This window comes from Erinaceus europaeus, chromosome X, assembly GCF_950295315.1.
Source record: "Erinaceus europaeus chromosome X, mEriEur2.1, whole genome shotgun sequence".
Taxonomy (NCBI): Eukaryota; Metazoa; Chordata; class Mammalia; order Eulipotyphla; family Erinaceidae; genus Erinaceus; species Erinaceus europaeus.
Window position 1 is genome coordinate 3,409,829 of NC_080185.1, and position 26,286 is coordinate 3,436,114.

A 26,286-nucleotide genomic window follows, 5' to 3' on the forward strand; every position below is an offset into this window, starting at 1 on the left:
ACTTGAATTTCTCTTTCTGTTGAGTTGGATGCATTCTTTAGATATTAGTTTCTCATCACACATATGGCTGGCAAATATTTTCTTCCATCCTGTAGGCTCTTTGAAATTCATTGATTGTTGGGCTCTGGGTGGTGGCACACTGGGTAGAGTGCCTGTGTTTCAGTGAGTAAAAACTTGGGTCCAAGGGGGCCAAGTGGTGGCACACTCAGTTAAGCTAAGCGCACATAGTACAAAGTGCAAGGACCTGTGCAAGGATCTGTCTTCGAGCCCCCAGCTTCCCACCTGCAGGGGTGTGGGTGGGAAGGGAGCGCTTCACAGGTGGTGAAGCAGGTTTGCAGGTATCTTTCTCTCTCCCTCTCTGTCTACCCACCCCCTCTCAATTTCTCTCTGTCCTATCTAGTAAAATGGAAAAAATGGCTGCCAAGAGCAGTGGATTCATAGTGCTGGCAGCTAGCCTCAGCAGGAACCATGGAGGAAAGACAAACAAACAAAGCAAAACAAACACACAAAAGCCTGGGTTCAAGCTCCCTTTTCCTACCTACATGGGGAAAGCTTCACAAATAGTGAAGTAGTGCAGCAGGTTTCTCTCTGTCTCTCTCTGTCTATCTCGTGCTTCCCTCACTATATTTTTTCTACCCAATTAAAAAAGTCAAGTTATTGACTGTTTGATTTCATTGCCATGCAGAGATGTTTACATTTGATGGGGTTCCACTTGTCTCCTTCATACTTTGTTGTCTGTACATTTGGCGACTCATCTATGAAATCTTTGCTTGGACCAGCATCAAAGATGCTTCCTCTGTGTTTTCTTCTGGAATTTTATGATTTCACATTTTACATTGCCTCTGTGATCCTTCCCCAGTTGATTTTTATGCTCCGGATAAGGTAAAGGTCCCATTTTATTTTCAAAAGCGTTTACTTGAATTAGCAGCGGCTTATAACAGTAGGCTTCAGGTGGCCACTTATAAATGAACATCTAAACATAGTATGTGATGATCACCTCCAGTCTAGTCCAGTTCCATTCATTTCCCAGACACCTGCCCGCTTTCCCTGAACTACCTGCTCTCTTTCCCCACGCCTCCTGATAATCACTAGTATGTTCTTTTACTATTAGTGAGCATCACTACAGTTTGCATGATGATACGATTACAGAGTATAGCTTCCCATTACACCCACCACAGTAGTTCATTGCCTTCCTCTCCACAACTGTGGCCACCATAGTTTTTACAAAAATCTTAGAGACAGATACCGTTCGTTCATTCATTCATTCATTTTATAAGCTTATGTGTTTCAGTTCTTTATAGTCCACGTATGAGTGGAATTATCTGGTAGTTTTCTTTCACCCCCTTGCTTACTGCACCAAATTACCTCAAGTGCTGTCTGTTTTGTTCTGAAGAACACACTATCATCTTTCTAAATTGCAGAGCAGAATTCCATGGGGAGTATAGGTCCCACAGCTTCTTTATGCAGTTACCTGTCAATGGTCATTTTGCCCGCTTCCACTCTTTGCCTATTGTGAATAAAGCAGCACTAGACATAGGGGTGCATATGCCCCTTCAAATCAGTGTTTCCATGTCCTTTTGATTTTTGAATAGGAGTGGTATTGGTGGATGACAGCGTACTTCTATTTTTATGTATTTGCAGAGTCTCCATGCTGATTTGCATTGAAACTGCGCCAGCTAACATTCCCACCAACAGTGTAACTGACTTCCTCTTACTAAACATCTTCGTCAGCACCTGTCATTTTCTGTTCTGTTGACGTACACTCTTCTCACAGGTGCGAGACGACATCTCAGTGTAGTTTGAATTTGTGAGGTGGAGCATGGTTTCATGTGGGTATCTTCTTTAGAAAAATTGCCTGTGCACACTGTGTACCCACACTTTTAATACCTTTGTTGCTGTCGTTCAGCTGCATGAGTTCCTTATAGTAAGTATTTGATATCAATCCCTTGGCTCATGTAGGACGCAAAATTTATTTTCCCGGTTGCTTGTTTATCCTTAGGTAGAATTTTCTTTTAATGTGTAGAAGCTTTCTAATTTGACGAAGTCTCATTTACTTAATCTTGTTTTGATTGAACTTACCCAGGGAATTGAGTCTCCAAAGACATCTATGATGTTTAGGTCCCAAAGTGTTTCTCCGGTCTTTTCTTTTATGCACTTCGGAGTTTCAGGTCTAATGGTATCCATGTCTTTCATCCATTTGGAATTAATTTTGGTGGATGGTGTTAAGTGATAGCCTAGTTTCATTTTTCTCAGTGTGGCTGTCAGTTTCCCTAGCGCCATACACTGAAGAAGACTTTTTCCCCCATGCAGTGGTTTCAGCCCCATTGCCATATATAAAGTGTCCATATGTGTATGGCTTTATTTCTCGGCTCTATCCTCTTTCATTGGTCCAAATGTCTGTATGTCCCCTCCCTCCCCCAGTAGCCCACTGTTTTAATTACCATTGCTTTGTAGTATAAACTGAAGTCAGGAAGTGTGATAACTCAAACCTCCCTGTTTCCTGAGAAAAGCTTTGACTATTTATTGTTACACACGGATTTTTGGGTAAAATGTTTAATTTTGTGGAATGCCATTTAGATTTTGATAGTGATTACATTGAACTTATAGATTGCTTTGAGAAGACATCCATTTTGATAATATTTATCCTTCTAATTCATGAACAAAGAATTCTCTTCTATTTCTTTGTGTTACCTTCTATTTCTTTTAATAATATTCTTTAGTTTTCACTGTTGATCCTTTACCTTTCACAAAAGTCATTCGAAGGTGTGTTACCTTTCGGGGCTTAGTAATATATGAGTATCTTTCCTTCATTCTCTGTTCCTGACTCACCATTTTTATATAGAAATGTCACACATTTATGTATATTGATTTTTTTTTTTATCCTGCTACTTCACTCAATTTATTGATGATTTCTAGTCATTTTTTGGTGGAGTCTCTGGGGTTCTCTAGATATATTTCCATACCATCTGAGAATAGTTTAGATTCTTTCTTTCAGGTTTGGATTCATTTAATATTTCTTCATAACCCAATTGTGCCAGCTAGAATTTTCAGGTCTATGTTGAATAATAGTGATGAGTGTGGCTATCTTTGTCTAGTTCCAGATTTTAGGAGGAAAGCTTTGAGTTGTTTTTTTTTTTTTTTCCATTGAGAATGATGTTAGCTGTGGGTTTGTCATATGTGGCCTTTAGTAGGTCAAGAAATGTTCCTATCTTTTCCAGTGCCGTAAAGGTCTTCTTTATAAGTGGCTGTTAAATCTGGTTACATTGATTGACTTATGGATGTTGAGCTATCCTTGTTTCCCAGGGATTAATCCCAATTGCTTTTGGTGGATTGTTCTCTTAATATGCTGTTGGATTTGATTAGCCAAGGTTTTGTTGAGGATCCTTGCATCAGTGTTAATCAGGGGTAGCAGGGATAGAGGTCTGCCATTTTGTGTGTGTGTGTGTGTGTGTGTGTGTGTGTGTGTGTGTGTGTGTGTGTGTGTGTGTATGTGTTTGGTAGTGTCCTGTTTTGGAGATCAGAGTGATACTAGCTTTATAGAATGTATTTGGGACTGTATTTCCATCATAATGCTCCAAGACCCCAACCCCCCCCCCCAAGCTCTTCTTCCTCTTTCCACAAGAGTCCTTTGCTTTTTTGCAATACACCAATCACTGTTCAAGTTTCCCTTTGTTTCCCCTTTCTGTTAGTTTTTCTTAAGTTCTGCATTTGAGTGAGATCATTGCGTAGTCGTCTTTCTCTTTCTCTCTTTTTGACTTAGTTCACTTATCTTGAATTTTTTTGGTTAATTTTTCATTTCCCCTCCCTCTCTCCATGCTTGCTTGCTTTTTTTCCCCCTCCAGGGGGCTTGGTGCATACATGAACTTCTGGTGGCCATTTTTTCCTTTCTTTTTCATTGGTTGCACAGAGAGAAGATTAGGGGAGGAGGAAATAGAGGAGAGAGAAAAAGAGACACTTGTAGTGCTGCTTCGTGGCTCGTGAAGCTTCCCCCTCTAGGTAGGGATTGGGGACTTGAACTTGCATCATTGCTCATCATTGTACATGTGTGCTCAACTGTATGTACCACTGCTGGGCCCCAATTTCTGATTTTCTTCATGAATTTATTTTCATGCAGTCAGTCAGTTCCTTTAAGGAAGCTGAGTTTCCTTAATAATAGTTTTCAATTATTTCTTTCAGATAATGAGCAAGTCTCCATGCCTTTGTGGTTAGTTACTGGAATACTGTTAATTTTTCTGGTGATGTAATAGCCCTTGCTTTTTTTCATGTGTTGAATGCTTTTACACAGATGTCTGTGCATTTGAGGCCACACTTTCCCTGTTCAGTCATTTGGGACTGACGTTAGTAGTTTTAGTGACACAATTTAACCTGGAAGGTAGCTATAAGGACACCTTCTAGGTTGGGGTGTGATATCTGTGAGTTGTTAGAAATCGCAGTCATGTTGCTTCTTCAGATGACATTGCTGTAGGACAGACATTCTGTGTCCCCAACTATGGGGGTCCTGCAGATGATTGTGCAAGTAAGAGTAAAAGGGCTTTTGGAGACCAAAGCTCATGGGGTTTCCCTGTTCTTTCATTCTAGTTTTACTTTTACCTGTTTTTTTTTATTTGTTCTCATGTTCTATCCAAGGGTATCCTCCTCCTTGATGTCTAGCTTACTGAGCTCCGAAAGCAACATTCTAGCTACCCCAGTGTCGGAGACCATCCACACAGGGGCACTTGGCATCAGTAGTGTGTGTGTGTGTGTGTGTGTGTGTGTGTGTGTGTGTGTGTGTGTGTGTGTGTGTGTGTGTGTGTGTGTTAGATAGCCCAAGGAAATAGGATCTGTGTCTGAACACTCACCATTGTCTATTTGGCTGGTAGTATCAGTGCAGGCTTGCATTGGATCGACCTTCTCGTGGTGCATCCCGTGAGTACCCATTTCTTGGGGAAACTGACGATCCTTCCTAGCCGACTGAATCCACATGGATCCCAGTCACTTTCAAAGCCAGCAACAAGCAGACATCAGGCTCAACCTGACACTGTTGACTGGCTACGGAAGAAGGGCAAACGCTAGAAGAAGAAGTGCAGGCTTAGCACAGGTCCTGGAATGAGAAGATTAAGTGGTGGCTTGGGCCCTGCTATCAGGTGCACCAGTACACAGGCTGTAAATGTTTTATCTAAGAGATTTAATTGGACCCCAGATTCCAAGTGCAAGGTAGTTGTGGCACAGCTCTGGTAGTGACCTGTTAAAGCCCCAAGGAGCTAGGCCCAGAGCAATGGCCATTTGACCCTAACAGTGACTGTTTTGACCCAGGGAATAGGGCTCTGGGTTATGCCAGTGGTGTCTCAATTCTGAAGGCTGAGGGAAGCTTCCTAGCAATGGTGGCTCAAAGAGCATGTCAGATTGCACGTCAGGTCTCAAGATCAAAGCAGGTCCATCCCAGGAATGATGGGATAAAATATTTCCCCACTTACCCTATTTTTTTTTTCTTCCCAATTCCCTCTCAGCATGATGTAAAAAAAAAAATCTCTTGGGTTTTAATATTCTCATGTATACATCACCTGGGCTAGCTAACATTTGAACTCTTACTGCTCAACTATGACTGTGAGAATTCCCCCCCCACACACTAATCTGAGAAAGGTTCTTTTGTTCCTTGATAGACCTATTTCCCAGAAGTCAAATGAAAGTGACCAGAGCTAAGATTGCCCACACTGAGGGCTAAGGAATAATGAGAGAGAAGGTCACACAAAGTCAGTTTTAGCTGCCCTCCTTTCTGTGCATTATTGGTTTGGGGTGGATTTGGAACATGGTAGATGGTGTTCAGTGTGGGTGTCACCTGATCTGGGTCTATAATCGATCCCTTTCACAAGTCAATATCAGCTGGGCAATTCTGCAGTCCCTTCCATGGAACTGACTATATCACTGTTGCTATGCCAGCCAGCTCACCTTTCCTGAGCTCCACTGTCTTGCTGGTCTCTGCTAAGAAAGGTGCCAGTGTTTTCTTCTTTTTCCATTTGAATGATTCATTTGAGTGCATAAATGACTACTTCAAAAATGAGAGCAAATAAGCCTTGACTACTGCTAGATATTAAGCATTAAGCCTGGCCTTTGAGAAATAGATTATTTAATTTTAACACAAGGTATCTGCGAAGTGTTTTTAATTTTAAAGTTGGGAAGGCTATTACTGGAGGTGTTATATAGTTTGCCTAATGTCACACAATTCGTTACTTCAAATGCATGCCTTCAGACTCTTGAGGCCTACTTCCCTTTCCTTCCATGCATTTCCATTTTATTACTTGATTCCCTGGGCAACCCTCAGCTGTAAGACTCATCTTGTTTTACCATACCATTCTTCTTCTAGAACTAGAGCAATAACAGACACACAGCTGATGCTCAGTCAAGATTGATTGAATGATTAAGGAAATTCAAACTGTTTCAGGAACTAAGGGAATTGGGGTTAAAAGTGAGTTTTCTGTGACTGGGTTGGTAGGTTAGCCGGAGAGCAAAGAACTTGTATGTCTGAAGCCCCAGGTTCGATCCATGGCACCATATATGTCACAACTGAACAAAGTTCTGGTATCTCCCTCATAAACTTAAAATGTCCAAAGATGTTTTCAAGGCTATCTGCTAGAGAGTTGTGCTTTATAATGAAGACTGTTCTGTCTAGGTATTTCTCCTTTGTGTTAGGGTCTTTTTCCACACAGGAACCTTTCCCACCAAAGGGGGCTGAATCCCAGTGAGAAGAACTGTCTCCTGAGGCACCCCTCCTTCACTGTAGTTCCCTCTCTGTCTCTTTCAGCCCTGGTGCCTTGGATACTTGGAACAGTTGTTGTATCTCTGTGAATGACAACCTTCCAGGTCCAAAGGCAGAAGAAAAACTGAGACCCAAGGAGATCCAGTACCATTATTTGCTCAGTAGTCGGGTTCAATTCAAGAGGATGCTGGTGCAGAAGCCAGGGCTTCTCAGCCCTTTTCACTATTGACTTCCCACCTTTTCCTTGAATGTCCTGGCTCTCTTCATTGCCTGGCTAGTGGAGCCACACCATTCTCTTCCTCAACAAATGCAGTGGTCAAGCGGAGGTGGGGTCTGAGGAGGTGCTCAGAGAAATACCTGACTGGGAAATTAGGAACTCAGATTCTAGTCTTCGCTGCCTCTCACTGGGGAGGACTGTGGACAGCTGTGGGGTCCTTGGTGAGCATATTATCCCAGGTGTAAAAGGAAAGAGATTTGGGACTCTCTTGAGAGTCTGATGGCATTCACCTTTAATGAACTGCCATTGCTTTGTGGTCCTGTGTCCTTAGGATAAGGGTGGGAGGGTCAGATTTGCTTCAAGGGTCTCTCTCACTCCACTGTCCTGTGAAGCTACATTTCTCAGGACTGCAAGAAAAGTGACTTCTTAGTAACAGATTGCCTCCCTTCTTCCATTGAGATTTGTTCGTTCAGTGTGATGAATCAAGTGCAGGCAGACCCCATTCTGCAGGACGGCCCTCTGTTGCAGTGGTGCTGGACCGTGTGGGTGTGCTGCGGCTCCTGCCAGTACTGGATGAGAGCTGTGGAGATCGGCCACTGTAGCTGTGTCCCCAGTGTGCAGGCAGTCCCCCTAACAAACAGGAAGTGCTTGCTAGTTTGATTAAGAGGGTTAAGTGGGCCAGACTATTGGAGTCTTCTTGTGCTCAAGTATGTAGATGGGTAATTGTTTCCCATAAAGAACCATGACCTCTCGTGTCTCCATTTCTTCTCCTGCTGCAGCCTCTCTCCCAAGCATGCCCCAGACATTCCTGATGACAGCACCGACAACATCACCATCTTCACCAGGATCCTGGACCGCCTTTTGGACGGCTATGACAACCGCCTGCGACCTGGGCTTGGAGGTCAGTACCCATTTCAAAGCTGCTTTTTGTCTAGTGTTATCTATCTCCAAAGACGGGCTTTTGGACCTGTGATCTCAGTGTAAAACCGAGTTTCTTCCCTCTGAGCACTGAGAATCACTTTCAGTCCTTCAGTTCAGTTTCAATTTTCTTTTTTTTTTTTTTTTTTTTACTTTTTACTTTTTTGCCAGGGCTTGGTGCCAGCATGGTGACTCCATAGTTCTGATTTTTTTTTTTTGATAGAGGGTGAAAGACACACATACAGAGATAGATTGAGAGAAGGAAAGACAGCTGCAGCATTGTTCCACCACTTGTGAAGCTTCTTCCCTGCAGGTGGGGACCTGGGGCTTGAACCTGGGTTCCCAGTAATGGTAACAGGTGCACTTAACCTGGTGAGCCACCACCTGGTCCCCTAATCCTTCATTTCAGCGATCCCATGACTACATAAGGAGGTACTTGGCCGGTAGATTAGTGTGGTCAGCAGCAGGAAACGGTTGAGGCAAATGCATTCTGCTGTATTCTGGGTGGTAGTCAGTCTAATGCTGTCCCAGCTGAATTATTTGGGTGCTCCTTGGCTGTATTCAGGGGGCATGTTGGCAGGTGTGCATTGTGTGTGTGTTTGCTGGACCACTGGAGAATCAGTTGAAGGTATTGTGCTGACTTAGCTCCAAAAATTTCAATGTGGAGTTCTTTTACCAAATAAATCATTTTTATAAATCTAACTTGCAGTGTCAAAATAATCAGCTGACATACTGGTTTCTGATCTGTAGTTCATACTCAATTTCTACAAATCATCCCAAAGCACTTATTATAGCATTTTCTTTGATGTAGGATGTGATTCCAGATTAGGCATCATACTCATTTTTATGTCTGTTTAGTCTGTGATCTGATGTAATCACTATGCTTTTCTTTATCTTTCGTGGCATTGATGAGATCTTCTGCATTCGTTTTGCAAGGAGTATTACAGGAGCTGTCTTTCTGGTGCATTCACCAAGAAGGGCATAACATCTGTTTGGGCCATTGTGATAGTGTTACCGTGGATGTTCACCAGGCTACGCTACTCAAAAATAAATACTTCTCAGTTCATAGCTAATAAGTAACTGGTGGGGAAGTGCTTTGAGATAATTCTGTTCCTTTTCAGCATTTAACAAGTATTGACTATCCTTGCATGAATATTAATTTTTATGGTTGCAAGATGGTAATTTTGTGCGTCCGTTATCTCTATTAGATGGTTTTCTATTTTTATTTAATAAAACCCTTTATTCTCTGTAATTAATTAGCTAACTATTAGTATGTAAGGATGGGTTCTTATTTTATTCAATGAATTATGATCTATTTGTGTAAGTATTCATTATGAATCTTTGCCGATGATTTTTCCAGATTCAGTTCATGGCTATCTATTCAAGTTGGCTTCTGTTTCCCTTTGGCCTAGTTTTTTAAAATTTTTTTAATTAATCAATTAATTTATTGATTTTCCCATTTTTACCCTTGTATCTTTTTTTATTGTTGTTGTTATTGATGCCAGCATTGTTAGATAAGACAGAGAGAAATGGAGAGAGGAGGGGAGACAGAGAGGGGAAGAGAAAGACAGATACCTGCAGACCTGCTTCACCGCCTGTGAAGTGACTCCCCTGCAGGTGGGGAGCCGGGGTTCGAACCGGGATCCTTACACCGGTCCTTGCACTTTGCGCCATGTGCCCTTAACCCGCTGTGCTACCTCTCGACTCCTAGTTTGTTTGTCTTTTAACTTGTTTATATTATGGTGTAACAGTGATCTCTTTACTGATTCTATGTTCCTTTTTTTTTTTTTTTACCTTGGAGTCCGTCTTTTTTTTTTTTTTTCTTTTTCTTTTCACAAAGAGTATCTATTTTTTTATAAGACATTGTATTTCAAATCAAGCATCTGTGTGGTGCCTAGCTATTGTTTTGGATTCTTCTGAAGTTCCACTGCTTGTAATAGGTCCTTTTAGTGGACACAAATGTTAGGAGTTTCACAGAATATATGCTCGGGTATATATTTACCAAGTACATGATACATACAAATGCATAGACTTAAGCTACATATACATTAGCATATGCACACACTCATGACTGTGAACACACATAAAGGATGCCTACAGTCGAACATGAGTAAGCATACACACATGTGTATGTATGTGCACCGCTAGTATTCCAGCCCAGCCCACTATTCATTGTTGCTTTAGTCAGTTGTCCAGTGCTAAAATACACATCAGAAAAAGTTGCAACACTGTTTTTTATAATAAATGCAGTAAGCAAAGTAAAAGCGACATGTAGTTTGCTTCTATTGGCTCTGTTGTTTGTCTTTAGGCGAAGGCTATGTGGTTCTTGCACCGGTTTAAATAGTAGGTTGGAATAGGGCCATATTGGAAGGTAGGAGGACCTTGCACAGCTGAGTTGTAGTGGCCCAGGATGGCAACCAGGACCATGGGGATTTGGGGGCTGATAAAATTATGTATTAGGCACATGAGAGGAGAAAAGGATAACTTCTGAGTTAGTTCTTAGTTTGGATGACTGTCCAGTGATATTATTGAAAACATCTAATTGGAAGAAAGTATTTTCTGGGGGTCAGCCGGTGGCGCTGTGGGTTAAGCGCATGTGGCGCAAAGCACAAGGACCGGCATAAGGATCCCGGTTCGAGCTCCCGGCTCCCCACCAGCAGGGGAGTCGCTTCACAGGTGGTGAAGCAGGTCTGCAGGTGTCTGTCTTTCTCTCCCCCTCTCTGTCTTCCCCTCCTCTCTCCATTTCTCTCTGTCCTGTCCAACAACGAACATCATCAACAATGGCAGTAATAATAATAACTACAATGAGGCTACAACAACAAGGGCAACAAAAAGTGGGAAAAATTGGCCTCCAGGAGCGGTGGATTCATGGTGCTGGCACCGAGCCCAGCAATAACCCTGGAGGACAAAAAAAGGGGGGGGGGGGAAAGAAAGTATTTTCTATTTCTTTAAAAAAAAAATCATTGGGAGTCGGGCAGTGGTGCAGCGAGTTAAGTGCACATGTTATGAAGCTCAAGGACCAGTTGTGTAAGGATCCCGGTTCGAGCCCCCGGCTCCCCACCTGCAGGGGAGTCGCTTCACAGGTGGTGAGGCAGGTCTGCAGGGGTCTGTCTTTCTCTCCCCCTCTCTGTCTTCCCCTCCTCTCTCCATTTCTCTCTGTCCTATCCTACAACAATGACATCAACAACAATAATAATTACAACAATAAAACAACAAGGGCAACAGAAAGGAATAAATAAAGAAATATTTTGAAAAATTAAAAAAAACTATTTACTTATTTTTTGATTGGATAGAGACAGAAAAATCCAGAGGGAAGGGGGAGATAGAAAGACAGAGACACTGCAGCACTGCTTCACCACTCATGAAGCTTCCCTTTTCCAGGTGGGAACTGGTGGCTTAAACCTCGCTCTTTGCACGTAGTAATGTGTGCACTCAACCAGAGGCACCACCAGGCAGCCCCTTATTCTGCTTCTTTTAGTGTTATGATGGGATAAAGATAGCAGGGAAAGGAGGTGGGGACCCATGAGTCAATTGGATTGTTTTTGGCTGCTAATCTACTGGGTGCACTAGATGGTACTTGGTTGTCCGTTTAATATGGTTGGAAATAGCCATGCTGACCCCCTCCCAGCTGAACAGTCTTGGTGTTGCTGGGCTGTATTCAGAGGAAAAATACGTAGGGTTGTGTGTGTGTGTGTGTGTGTGTGTGTGAGAGAGAGAGAGAGAGAGAGAGAGAGAGAGAGAGAGGATAATTAGTTGAAGAAGATGTTCTCATTTATCTCTATTGCAGGGCATATTCCCTTCAACCCCAGAATCTTTCACTTAGGTGCAGTACACCAAACCCAGTCCAAGTTCTGCTTTGTGTTTTCCTTTCTGTTCTTATTTTTCAGATTCTGTCTATGAATGAGATTATCTCATATTCTTCCTTCTTTCTGGATGATCTCACGTAACATGATTTGTTTACACCATCCAAGATGAGGTGAAGGGGAGTCAGGTGGTAGCGCAGAGGGTTAAGCACACGTGGACCCAAACACAAGGACCACAAGGACTGGTTAGGATCCCAGTTCAAGTCCCCGGCTCCCCACCTGCAGGGGAGTCGCTTCACAGGTGGTGAAGCAGGTCTGCAGGTGTCTCTCTGTCTCTCTTCCTCTCTATCTCCCCCTTTCACTCAATTTCTCTTTGTCTCTATCCATTAACAAATAAATTTTAAAAATTCAAAAAAATACACCTTAAATATTTAGGCCCAGGATGAGGTGAAGGAGAATTTATCATTCTTAATTGCAGAGCAGTATTCCATTGTGTTTATAGACCACAGCTTTCTTAGCCACTCATCTGTTGTTAGGCAACTGGATTGCTTCTAGGTTTTAGCTACTGCAAATTATGCTACTGTGAACAAATCTTTTTGGATGGGCCTGTTTGGTTCCTTCGGTTGTTTTTTTTTTTGTTTGTTTTTTTTTTTTTGCCTTACCTCACATAACACGATTCCTTCAAGCTCTATGGAACATGATGCAAAGGAGATGACTTCATCATTCTTTCTAAAAAATGTTTGTTTGTTTACTTATTATTGGTTAGAGACAGAGAAATTGGAAGGAGAGGAGAGAAATTGAAAGAAACAGAGAAACACCTCCAGCCTTGTTTTACCACTCATGAAACTTTCTCCTTGTTTTTGCTTTCCTTACAGTTACACTGGAGTCATCAAAGATGCCTTTGAAATAAATGGAATAGAGGTCTGCCCTTTAGAGGCAGGAAGCGACTCCCCTCTGGCAGGGCGGGGCATTGGCAGGACAGGGCAGGGTAAGGGAAACCAATAACAACAGGAAGCTGCTTCTCTGGTAGTGCTGCTCTGGGCCTGCCTCAGGACTGTTCGTCATGCCGCAGTGTGGCAATCAGAGCTTCTCTTTGAAGGGGCCATCTAGTCGTTGCTTCCTTCTCCCAATCATCCAAGTTAGGCAGGCTGAGGTGGGGGGCTGTGGAGGACGGCATTTAAGCTGAATAGTGAATATGGTTCAAGAATTCTGAAGTATGATTTTGTTAAACAATCTTCAGTCACTCATTAAAAAAATATAATTGGGGCTGGGGAGACAGCGTAATAGATAGGCAAAGATAGTCGTGTCTGAGGCTCTGAGGTCCCAGGTTCTATCTCTAGCAGCACCATATGCCAGAGCTAAACACGGATCTGGGAAAACAATAATAGCAAAAAAATTCAGATAATAAAAACAAAAATCCAGAATGAATAACTTTCAGTCTTTAGCCAAGCAAGATGTCTATCAGAGAGTGACCCACCCTTTGTGACTCTTTAGCTTTCCAAGAAGCATTGCTTGTATGAGGGTTTTATTTTTAGTCAGTGGTCATCAGAGATCTATCCTTGTCTGGACACCAAAGAAAAATCTTTATGTACTCATGTATCTTTGACTTTGATATACCCCAGGGCCAGCTGGAGGTTACTCCTCACTGGAATACCAATTTCCTGGGATTGTTCCAGTCACCACTCCTCTCCTGGCTGGCTGGGGTGTGGCGCAGATGTACAAGGTTAAAATTCAGAGTATATAGCTAAGGCTTGTGTACTAAGATTTGGAAAATGTCAGTGAAAGGTTTTCAAGAAGTTCTAATAAGTGAATATGTAGTTTGTGTTCAAAATTCAAGATTGTTAGCATGTTGATTCTAATAAATCTACAGATGCTATGGCTTCCCCCTCAGAATTCTAGCTATGTTGTTATAAGTAATTGCCAGGCTAATTAAGAAAAATCTATGTGGAACTGTTCAATCTTGAGTATTAACAAAAAAAAAAAAGGAAAAAAAGTTTGAAAAAAAGGGAGAAACTTACATGATTTTTGAGTACATGCATTCTAGGCTTTTCTTTTTGAAAGTTTCAGTAATTAAGTGCCAGACATAACATCAGTGAAGTAGAAAAGAGTCCAGAACTCGATGCATAAAGATCTCAAGCAAATTTATTGATGGGAATTTATGTGCAGGACAGTGGCCATCAAAAAGAAGGGGCGAGAGGGAGGAGGAGAAGAAAGACATTTAAAAATCATTCAGACTTATGAAAAAAATCTCAGTCATTTCCCCACAGGGCTGCATGGGTCTGGGGCACACGCACATATCTTGCCTAGTTAGACATGGTGTCCTATGTGACCCCTGTGCCCTGCAGGGTAAGGGTGTGAGATCACCTGTGGAGGGGCGTAGTCAGGATAGGCATGCAAAGGCTGGAGAGGGGGGAAGGAGAGCGTATGGGGGTGGTGAGGGCCAGTGCCTCACCTAGAGGCATCTCCAGGACATCTTCCTCTTCATTGGGGACTCCTGAGTCATCTGTCCCCTCCCTTGGTTGGGTCATCACTGACCCCCATCTCCATTGCCACATCTAACCCCTGCTAGTGCTCAGTAGGTTGAGACCCCTTTGAGAAAGACACATTATTCTCTGACTCGCAAAAGCCATTTTCTTCGTAATGGTCAAAAACCTTTCCATTGGCTAGAAGTGGCTATGCTCTGTTTTAACACTCTGTTTTCTCTGGAAGGCCAGCTGAGTAGTTTTCTTTGTACCAGAGCACTGTGTTATCTCTGGTGGTGGTGCAGTGATTGAACCTGGGAACTCAAGAGTCTCAGGCTGAGAGTCTTCTGCGGAACAATTATGTTCCCTCCCTTGTCCCTGAGTGCTTTTCCTCTTCATTAATTAGCTGTTCCTTGGAGGGTCAGCCCCACTCATCTTGTTGGCTTCCTCATCGGTTTGGACTCAACAAAATTTACAAAACCCATAAAAAGGCAGCAAGTATTAGTAGATGTGCAAGTTGTCTAGGGCAAATGGAGCGTATTGTAGTCTTTTTTTTTTTTTTTTGCCTCCAGGGTTATCACTGGGGCTCGGTGCCTGCATGATGAATCCACTGCTCCTGGAGGCCATTTTTTCTCCCGGTTTTGTTGCCCTTGTTTTTGTTGTTGTTATTGTTATTATTGTTATTGTTGGATAAAACAGAGAAATTGAGAGAGGAGAGGAAGACAGAGGGGGAGAGAAAAGATTGATATCTGCAGACCTGCCTCACCAATTGTGAAGCAACCTCCCTGAAGTTAGGGAGCAGGGGGCTCGAACTGGGATCCTTGTGCCAGTCCTTGCTCTTTGCGCCATGTGCATTTAACCTGCTATGCTGCCACCTGACCCCATTGCAGGCTTAAATTGTGACTCTCTTGGATGAATGATGTGGTTTCCAGGTCAATGGTGGAAACCATTGCTTGCTCTTAAAGATGTTTTCCTGACTGCCAGAATGTTTTTATTAGCATAAGGATGAATTTTTATTTATTTTGTTTTCTAAGAAAAAAAGTGATTTCTTCCCTATTTTTTATATGTGATTAATAGTGGTTGGCAAGACTGTAAGATGACAGGGTCTAGTCTCACACCTCACCTACCCCCAGAGTTCTGTATCCCCACCCTCTCACCTCCCAAAGATAACCACCAGAGTTCTCACAAGTCTTAGAATCAGTTTGCTCACTTCTGTGTTTGTTTGTTTGAAAGCTTATGTGGGGAGTCGGGCTGTAGCGCAGCGGGTTAAGCGTAGGTGGCGCAAAGCACAAGGACCAGCGTAAGGACACCGGTTCAAGCCCTGGCTCCCCACCTGCAGGGGAGTCGCTTCACAAGCGGTGAAGCAGGTCTGCAGGTGTCTAGCTTTCTCTCCCCCTCTCTGTCTTCCCCTCCTCTCTCCATTTCTCTCTGTCCTAGCCAACAACAATAATGACAACAATAATAACTACAACAACAACAGAAAACAACAACAAGGGCAACAAAAGGGAATAAATAAAATAAATATTAAAAAAAGAAAGTTTATGTGAATAAGATCTCTAGTTTCCACATATGAGTGAAACCACCCCATAGTTGTTGTTCATCTCTTTATTTTGCTAAGCATAATCACCTCCAGTTCCATTCATTTTGTCCCAAAGGATACAACATCATCTTTTTAATTGCAGAGTAGTATTCCATGGAGTGTATATACCATAATGTCTTTAGCCAGTCATCTGATGGTGGGCGTTTAGGCTGCTTCCACTCTGGCTATTGTGAATGATGCAACTACCAACATAGGGGTTCATATATCCCTTTGAATTAGTGTTTCTCTTTCTTTTGAATAAACGCCTAAGAGTGGCATTGATCGATTAAAAGGCAATGCCATTGTTATTTTGAAACTCTCCGTTTAGCCTTCCAAAGGGGCTGCACCAGTTTGCATTCTCTCCAGTAGTGGAGCAGAGCCCCTTTTTCTCCACAACCTCACCAACACCTGTCATTTCTTGTTTTGTTGATGTCAGCCATTCTCTCAGGTATGAGATGGAATCTCAGTGTAGTTTTAATTTGCTTTTCTTTAATGATAAGTCAAATGAATTACTTCATCCTGTGTCTTTTTACCATGTGGATCTTGTATTTAGAAAGCTGGCTCTTTAGTTCTTTGGCCCAATTTTTTTATTGGATGATTTTGATTTCTGTTGTAGAGCTATGCCATTTCTGTATACTTATTCTCTGTTAGTTGCTTGCCAGATGTACGGCATGCAAACATCTTTTTCCGTTTACTGTGTTGCATGCTTATCCTTGTGTGATTTGCTTTCAATGTGTAGAAGCTCTTTAGTTTCTTGTTTTTATTTCCTGAGCTCATGGGATTGAGTCTTAAAGTACATCTTTGAGGAGATCCTGCAGTGTTGCACTTCTGTATATCTTAGAGTTTCTGGTCCAGTATCTAGGTATTTGATTTATTTTGAATTTTGTAGTGTGTGTTGTTAAGTGGTGGTCTAGTTTCAAATTCCTACATGTGGCTGTTCAGTTTTCTCAGCCCCATTTGTCTAAGGAAGAAAAAGTTAGTTACTAGAATATAGTCTTTTTTTTTTTTCTTTTTCCTTTTCAGTTGTCCCCAGTGTTATTGCTGGAGCTCAGTGCCAGCACGTTGAATCCACTGCTCCCTGCAGCCATTTTTCTCCTCCCCCCGCCCTCTTTTTAATTTCTATTAGATAGGATAGAGAGAGATTGAGAGGGGATAAACAGAGAGGGAGATAAAGATAGACACCTGCAGACCTACTTCACCACTCCTGAAGCAGACCCCCTGCAGGTGGGGAGCAGGGATTTTTACCCAGGTCCTTGTGGTTAGTAATATGTGCACTTAACCAAGTGCGCCACTGACTGGCCCCAATCAAAAATAGTCTTCAACAAAAAATGCTGAAACAATAGGAAATCCTTATGCAAACAAAAACTTCTAGTCATACACTGAATGGTATACTAACATAACTCTAAATGCTTAAACTGACTTCAACATGAAGCCCAAAGGTATCAAGCTTGTTGAAGAAAATATGAGAAAATCTTTCCAGTTATGAGTTAGACCTCTTTGCTGTGACACCATAAGTGTGATCAACTATAGGAAAAAATTGATGAGAGGAGTTTTATCAAAATGTGAAACTGAGAAAAATTCCATAGAGGTATTGTTGGTTTACAAGACTTTCCTTTTTGAAGTACAGATAGACATCTCTTCAAAATACATAGTAGCTCATTTTTCTCATCCACCATTAAAGAGTTCATCTCCTTCCCTCATGCACTATTGGTTTGTTTGGATTTTAAAAGCTTTTTTAAAAAAAAATTTATTGCATTTAAGATAAGGAAACTAGAACATGATTTCAACACATGACGACGTGCAGGGGCTTGAACTGGGAGCCTCAAGCATGTAAGTCCATTTTCCCTACTAACTGAGCTATAATATTTCCCTGACTGCTAATCTTCAGTCGTTATGTATATTGTACTTACATTTCTGAAAATATAATTTGCTATAGTGTTTATATGTAACCTTTATGACTCTCCTTAAAATTTCTATTTAATTTATATGATATTTAAGTCCTCCACCACAGTGTGCAGCTCTGTTTCCTGGCATACACACTCAAACAGTGATTGTCTAAGTTATGGAATGTGCTCCCTCAATGGTGTTGACCATTTCACAGTCTGGAAATGTGAGTCTAGTTCTTTTGCTCCCAGACATCGTCGGATTTTTGAAAATCCTTTTGTGAAAAACTGTCCATGTGTCTGAGGTGCTGTTATCTTCAATTTTGTGATTCCATCTCCATTTGAGCTCCATTTCCTCCCGACTTCTCTGGCTCCTTGTCCTGCCCTCCTTTCAGGGGTCAGACATGAGTACGCATGGTAATGGCCAAGATGACGGGCCTGTAGAAGGCTTGTGGCAGAGGGAATACCCTGTCGAAACTTGGTTTATGAGCCCTTAACTCTTCATAGAAAACAGGAGAGTCTACACATAGACTAATTGGACATTAGATTTATATTAAAACCAAAGGGTAAATTCCTTCTTGAGAGGAATCAAGAGATGAGGTAGCCATATGAGTGAGGAGAAGGGTCTTGGACTACAGTTGAAAGCTTCACAGTTGCAGTCATAGTTCTAACACCGGCAGCTTAACATTCAATCAGTCTCTTCCTGCCCCTTTAGTTGTATGAACTGAAAACAGGGAAACTTCAGTTTTAGCTGAGTTTATTAAATAAATAAACTGAGGGGTTGGGTCCTGGGAGAAACTTAACCTGGAAACATCTTCAAGATATCTTGGAGAAGGGGTTCACATACTGGGCTCTATTGTAGAGATTTCATTGAGTCTGTGGGGGGAAGTTACAGGAGATATTTTCAGGAATCTTCAAAGCATTGTGAGTCAAATATCCAGTCTCCTGTTCCTGTGTGCAGTGCAGGTTGAGCCCCAACATCGCGTGGGAGGTGCTGTGGCACTTGGGGCGGGGGGAACCTCGGTACTCTAGTGTCTTTCTCTCAGAGAGGAAGAAACCAGCCCCTTCACTGTGGAGGGGCTGGACTCAAACCTGGTTCTTGCACAATGCAAAGAGCCACACTATTCAAGTGAACTATTTTCCTTGCCCTGTGTCTCTAGGTGGATGAGACAGTCAGTTGGCAGCAGTGAAACCCTGTGCAAGGACCAGAGAGCAGGGAGGGGGAGGGGGACAGGGAGGGAGGGGCGGGGAGGGGAGGGGAGAGGAGAGGACAGAACAGAATGGAGAATAGAGTAACACGTGATGGATATTTGGTGTCCTGGAGTTAGAAGCACCAAAGGAGAACAGAAGTGATGCATAGAATGACAAAAAGAAGAAACAAACACATTTGGGGCAAAGCAAAGAAGAAGCAAGATTCATATCTAGGCTTTCAGCCCATGGGAAGAAAAGACTAAAACGGTATTTTTAACTTTTCTCAAGAAAAGTTGCTTGCTGCCTGCTCCCAGCAACTTTTAATATAGGTCTGTTGAAACACCTTCCAAGAATATCTTTGCCCTCAGACCTTTGCAGTGACATCTCTTCTTGTGACGAGGACATCTAGCTCCAGAGAAAAAGGGCAAGTCTGTGGAACTGGCCTCCCACATAGAGGGAAATGTCAGTAACAGGTGTGGAAGTAATAAAAACATCAGAACAGCTCGGCTGGGGGTTCAGAGGCCATCACTGCAAATAGACTACAATCTCGGGAGCCGGTGGGATTTCACTGGGGGACACTGTCACAAAATCAGAGTGAGAAGTGTAAGTGGTGCCCGAGTGACAACCAAAACTTCAGTTACAGGCTCTCTACATGATGTTCTCTCTCTGCCAGAGGCACAGACTCCAGCCCCAATCAGCAGGAAGTTGGGGGGGAGAAACTGTTTCTCCAGGGTCCATGAGTTGTGTGCATAAATTTAAATTGAATAAGTGGAAGGGCCAGCTGTACAGGATTCTAGAGGGTGAGGCTAGTCCTGCTGTTTAGTCAGATCATGCCTTACTCTCCTTACCTGCATAATAGGCAGGTGATGTTCTTGGAATTCTGATGTTCAGCATCATAATGATTCTAAGACCACAGTAAATCAGAAGAGGTCAGGAGAAGCTCTGAAATTGGTTTCCTTAAGAAGCATCTAGGATTTCCATTCAAGGGGACACAGGATGGGTTGCATCTCAGTATAACCCCTCTGCTCCAGACAAGAACGAGTGAAAAAGCAGAAAAGACATCAGAAAAAGATAAGAGTTGTTTCAAAGAAGTGACTGAAATCTCTTTGGAAGAAACAACGAAGGTGTAAACAGTGCCCAGAGAGCTGCAGGTGATAGTAAGGTAGCAGGGTGTGTGTGTGTGTGTGTGTGTGTGTGTGTGTGTGTGTGTGTGTGTAAATGTGTCTCCATGAATACAGACTTGGAGGGTGAAGTGTGGAGAGCTGGGGTTGTCCTTTAGAGATTTGAGTATGGCACCCTGCTCTGACAGCCAAGGTATGGCTCGGCTCAGAGGCTGAATCTTCAGAAACACAGCCCCCAGCATTAGAACCTGAACCCAGCTGCTTCTCAGATCATGAAGAAGTGACTCACAATTACTGCAGTAGTGAAACAGCTTCAAAATACACAAGTTGAACTGGTTATGAGGATCAGACAGGTCTGTTTTTGGTTCTGGTGGCATTGAAACATTCCACTCTTCCTGCAAGGTAATGAGGCAGGATGTTCTAAACTACCAAGGTCAGTGGTCCTTGAGGCACTGCCCAGAGCTCCCACAAAAACAGGGCAGGTAGAAAAGCAAATCATGGGGGCTGGGCGGTAGTGCAGCAAGTTAAGTGCACATGGCATGAAGCACAAGGCTTGGTGTAAGGATCCCAGTTCGAGCCCCTGGGTCCCCACCTGCAGGGGGATCGCTTCACAAGTGGTGATGCAGGTCTACAGGTGTCTTATCTTTCTTTCCTCCCTCTTTTCCTCTCTTGATTTCTCTCTGTCTTATCCAACAACAGCAATAACAACAATAACGATAACAAGGACAACAAAAATGGGGGGAAAAAAACACCTCCAGGAGCAGTGGATTCGTAGTGTAGGCATCGAGCCCCAGCGATAACCCTGGAGGCAGAGAGAGAGGGAAAAGCAAATAATACTGGTCTAGCTCGGTTGCTTCAATACACACAAACACTGGGACAAGAAGACTGTTTCTTTCACTCACTTTGCTTCAAAGAATGGCTAGATATACACAATTAACTACTACTACATTATGCTGGAGAGACAGCATAATGTTCATGCAAAAGACTCTTCTGGCTGAGGCTTCAAGGTCTGAGGTTCAGTTAAGAATGATGAAGTCAGGGACTTCGGGAGGTAGGGCTACGGAGCAGCAGCAGCTGTGTGTCTCTTCTCTCCTCACCCGGGTCAACTAGGAATACCAAAGGAGACCACCTGGGACCACAACAAGACAGGACTAGAACAACTTCAGGAACCCACCAAATCACCGGTGAGGGCAAACACGTGTGGCTCATGGAGAGAGAGGAGCCTAGGGAGAGATTAAGTGGCTGGTAACAGTCCAGCAGTTGACCAGCTGAGATACCACCTCCAGTCTGTTTCACCAACAAAAAGACGGCTAAAGGGAGGAGAGGACTCCACTAAGACTCACCAAATACAACTGTGAGTCTCCATTGCTACTGCCCTCAGAATCCGGAGGAGAGGCAGGGAGGCCCTGTGCTAACACCAGGGGACAGAGAACTAACCAGGAAACTCAGGAGAAGATCTATACCTTGGTAGCATAGCACGGTGGGGATGTGAGAGTCTCTTTGCATAACCACTGGATTATCTCTGACCCACCCTGCTTTATCTCTTGGTCAGTAGTCAGTGATTAAGCTAAGAAGCCTACTTATAGTTTAAAAGCCCTCAGGTTGCCATATCCTACAGGGAAGAAGAACAAAAGAGGCTTTTAAGCCACTGAGCTCCAACTCAGGGATTAAACTATTATTGAAACAACTGTCAAATTCCACAACTGTGAGCCCTTTAATTACCTTACTTAGACACAAGTCAGTCCAGGTAAGAGTGATCAGTAATTTGAAAAGTACTGAGAGAGGGACATCATAACATACTATACAAAATGGTTAAGCCAACAAGAAGAAATATTGGAGAAATTAACTAGGACAAGAGTCCAGCTAAAAGCCCCCCAAAGGTTGAAGCACAAAATAATAAGGTCAACATCCAAACACTAGTTAAGGAAGTAATAATAGGAGTGAGTAAAGAATTTGAAAGAATTGTCATCAGAAATGCAGAAACAACAAATGAGTCTGTGGAAGAAAACACTAATTATCTCAAGGTAATTAGAGACCCGAAAGTTGAAGTAGCTGAGGTAAGAACACAACTACTTGAACAGGCTAAAACAGCATTAGAAAACGGTAAAAAAAATAGACGAACTCCAGAAAACAATGGAAGGGAGAGAGAATAGAATAAATGAGGGTGAAGACAGAATTAGCAAGATCGAAGACAAATTAGAGACAACTAAAAAAGGAGATCTCACAGAGATTAAGAGATTCTGAAAACAACAACAGAGACCTATGGGATGACTTCAAAAGAAATAATATACATATTATTGGCTTACCAGAGGAAGAAAGAGAGGGAGGGGAAGAAAGCATTCTTCAGCACATAATAGCTGAGAATTCTCTAGTCTAGACAACATCAAAGACATAAAGGTTCCAGAAGCCCAGAGGGTCCCAAACAGAATTAACCCAGATTTAAAGTAGCACGACACATCGTATTTAGAATGGAAGGTTATTAGGATAAAGAAAGGATCCTGAAGGCTGCAAGAGAAAAAGAAAGAGTCATCTACAGAGGAAAACCCGTACACTATAGGCCAGAAGAGAATGGCAAGAAATCTGTCGAGTGCTCAATGAGAAAGGCTTTCAACCAAGACTGCTGTATCCTGCTAAACTGTCATTCAGACTAGATGGAAGCATCAGAACCTTCTCAGAGAAGCAACAGTTGAAAGAATCAACTATCACCAAGCCTGCCCTGAAAGAAGTTCTGAAAGGTCTCCTATAAAAGTCAGACCACCATAAATAGGCCATATATCAGAACACTCTAAAACTCTACAAGAATGGCATTAAAATTTCTTCAGTCTTTGTTATCAATAAATGGCAATGGCCTGAATTCACCTAGTAAAAGGCACAGAGTAGGAAGATGGATCAGGAAATACTACCCAATAAATAGATAAACTAGAACTATTGGATATTTTCAGAGTCATTCATGCCAAGAAACTGGAATACACACTTTACTCAAGTCCACGTGGTCATTCTCAAGGACAGACCATATGTTAGGCCACAAAGCCTAATCATCAGCAAATTCAAGAGTCAGCAAATTCAAGAGTGTTGACATCATCCCAAGCATCTTCTCAGACCACAGTGGAATTAAACTAGCACTTAATAATCAACAAAAGATTAGTAATAGTCCCAAAATGTAGCTCAAGAGTACACTGCTTAACAACTACTGGCTCAAAGAGGAAATAAAGACATCAAAATGTTTCTAGAGTTCAGTGAAAATGAAGACACAAGCTATCAAAATATTTGGTACACACTAAGGCAGTACTGAGAGGGAAGTTCATAGCCATACAAGCACAGATTAGGAAACAAGAAAAAGCACAAATAAGCAGCCTGATTGCACATCTTAAAGACCTAGAAGAAGAGGAACAAAGGAACCCTAAAGCAACCAGAAGGACAGAAATATCTAAAGTTAGGGCAGAAATAAATAACCATGATAATAAGAAAACCATGGTCCGGGAGGTGGTGCAGTGGATAATACTTTGACTCTCAAGCATGAGGTCCTGTGTTCAATCCCTGGCAGCACATGTACCAGAGTTATGTCTGGTTCTTTCTTTCCTATCATTTCTCATGAATAAATAAATAAAATCTTTTAAAAAAATGAAAATAAGAAAATCATACAGAAGATCAACAAAAATAAATGTTGGTTCTTCAAAAGAGTGTACAAAATCGACAAACCTTTAGTAGCTAGACTCACAAAACAAAAAAGGGAGAAGACCCAAATAAATGAAAATCATAAAGAGGAGATGTCACAACAAACACTGCAGAAATTCAGCATATCATGTGAGACTTCTATGACCAACTATATGCCACCAAGCTAGAGAACCTGGAAGAAATGGACGATGTCCTAGATACCTACAAACATACAAAATTAAATAAAGAGGAACTAGGTAACATAAACAGGCTCATCATAGCTAATGAAATTGAAATAGTTATCAAAAACCTTCCCAAGAATAAAAGTCCTGGACCAGATGGTTTTACAAATGAATTCTACAAAACCTTCAAAGAACTAATACCTCTACTTTTAAAAGTCTTCCACAAGATTGAAGACACTGGAATACTCCCTTCCAGCTTCTATGAAGCCAACATCATTTTGATACCACAAGCAGACAGGGACACAACCAAAAAAGAAAACTACAGACCAATATCGCTGATGAACATAGATGCTAAAATATTGAACAAAATTCTAGCCAACTGGATACTGCAGTATATTAAAAAGATAGTTCATCATGACCAAGTGGGGTTTATCCCAGGGATACAATGTTGGTTTAATATGTGTAAATCAATCAACGTGATCCACCACATCAATAAAACCAAGACCAAAAACCACATGGTCATATCAGTCAATGAAGAGAAAGCCTTTGACAAAATACAACATCCCTTTATGATCAAAACACCACAAAAATGGGAATAGATGGAAAATTCCTTGTGATAGTGAAATATGTATGTATGTAGCAAACCTACAGCCAATATCATACTCAATGGTGAAAAACTGGAAGCATTTCCCCTCAGATCAGGTACTAGACAGGGCTGCCTACTATCACCATTACTATTCAGCATAGCATTGGAAGTTCTTACCATAGCAATCAGGCAGAAGGAAGGAATTAAAGGCATACAGATTGGAAGAGAAGAAATCCAACTCTCCTTATTTTCAGATGGCATGATAGTATACATAGAAAAACCTAAGGAATCCAGCAAGAAGCTTTTGGAAATCATCAGGCAATACAGTAAGGTTTCAGGCTACAAAATTAACATTCAAAAGTCAGTGGCATTCCTCTATGCAAACAGTAAGTTTAAAAGAAGTTGAAATCCAAAAATCAATTTCTTTTACTATAGCAACACAAACAATAAAATATCTAGGAGTAAACCTAGCCAAAGAAGTGAAAGACTTGTGTACTGAAAATTATGAGTCACTACTCAAGGAAATTGAAAAAGACACAAAGAAGTGGAAAGATATTTCCTGTTCATGGGTTGGAAGAATTAACATCATCAAAATGAATATACTACCCAGAGCCACATACAAATTTAATGCTATCCTCATCAAGATCCCAAACACATATTTTAGGAGAATAGAACAAATGCTACAAATGTTTATCTGGAACCAGAAAAGACCTAGAATTGCCAAAACAATCTTGAGAAGAAAGAACAGAACTGGAGGCATCCCACTACCAGATCTCAAATTGTACTATAAGGGCCATTGTCATCAACGCTGCTTGGTACTGGAACAGGAATAGACACAATGACCAGTGAAATAGAATTGAGAGCCCAGAAATAAGCCCCCACACCTATGGACATCTAATCTTTGATAAAAGTGCCCAGACTATTAAATGGGGAAAGCAGAGTCTCTTCAACAAATGGTGTTGGAAAAAACGGGTTGAAACATGCAGAAGAATGAAACTGAACCACTATATTTCACCAAATACAAAGGTAAATTCCAAGTAGATAAAGAACTTGGATGTTAGACCAGAGACTACCAGATACTTAGAGGAAAATATTGGCAGAACTCCTTTCCGCATACATTTATAAGACATCTTCAATGAAAGGAATTCAGTTACAAAGAAGACTAAGGCAAGCATAAACCTGTGGAACTACAACAAATTAAAAAGCTCTGCACAACAAAAAAAAAACCCACCACCCAAACCAAGAGACCCCTCACAGAATGGGAGAAGATCTCTACATGCCATACATCAGACAAGAGGCTAATAACCAAAATATATAAAGATCTTGCCAAACTCAACCACAAGAAAACAAATAATCCCGTCCAAAAATGGGGGGGGGGATCATGGACAGAATATTCACCACAGAAGCGATCCAAAAGGCTGAGAAACACATGAAAAAATGCTCCAGGTCTTTGATTGTCAGAGAAATGCAAATAAATACAACAATGAGATACTGCTTCACTCCTGTGGAAATGTCATACATCAGAAAAGGTAGCAGCAGCAAATGCTGGAGAGATTGTGGGGACCAAAGAACCCTCTTACACTGCGGTGGGATGCCAATTGGTCCAACCTTTGTGGAGAACAATCTGTAGAACTCTCAGAAGGCTAGAAATGGACCTATCCTATGATCCTGCAGTTTCTCTCATGGGTATATATCCTAAGAAACCCAACACAAAGATCCATCCAAAAAGATCTGTGTACACATATTTTTTTAGCAGCACAATTGTAATAGCCAAAACCTGGAAGAAACCCAGTTGTCCAACCACAGATGAGTGGCTGAGCAAGTTGTGGTCTATACACCCAATGGAATACTACTCAACTATCAAAAATGGTGACTTCACCATTTTCAGCCAATTTTGGATGGACCTTGAAAAATTCATGTTAAGTGAAATAAGAAACTGAAGGATGAATGTAGGATG

General features: G+C 41.9%; 1 protein-coding gene across 3 annotated transcripts in view; it reads left to right on the plus strand.

Annotated features, from left to right (window-relative positions):
• Nucleotides 1-26,286, plus strand: part of GABRA3 (gamma-aminobutyric acid type A receptor subunit alpha3) — a 521,426-nt gene that overhangs the window by 273,181 nt on the left and 221,959 nt on the right. For all 3 annotated transcript variants that reach the window (XM_060183138.1, XM_007530458.3, XM_016191453.2), the window contains exon 4: nucleotides 7,730-7,851. In XM_060183138.1, the coding sequence (XP_060039121.1) occupies nucleotides 7,730-7,851 (122 nt within the window). The remainder of the gene's footprint in view (nucleotides 1-7,729; nucleotides 7,852-26,286) is intronic.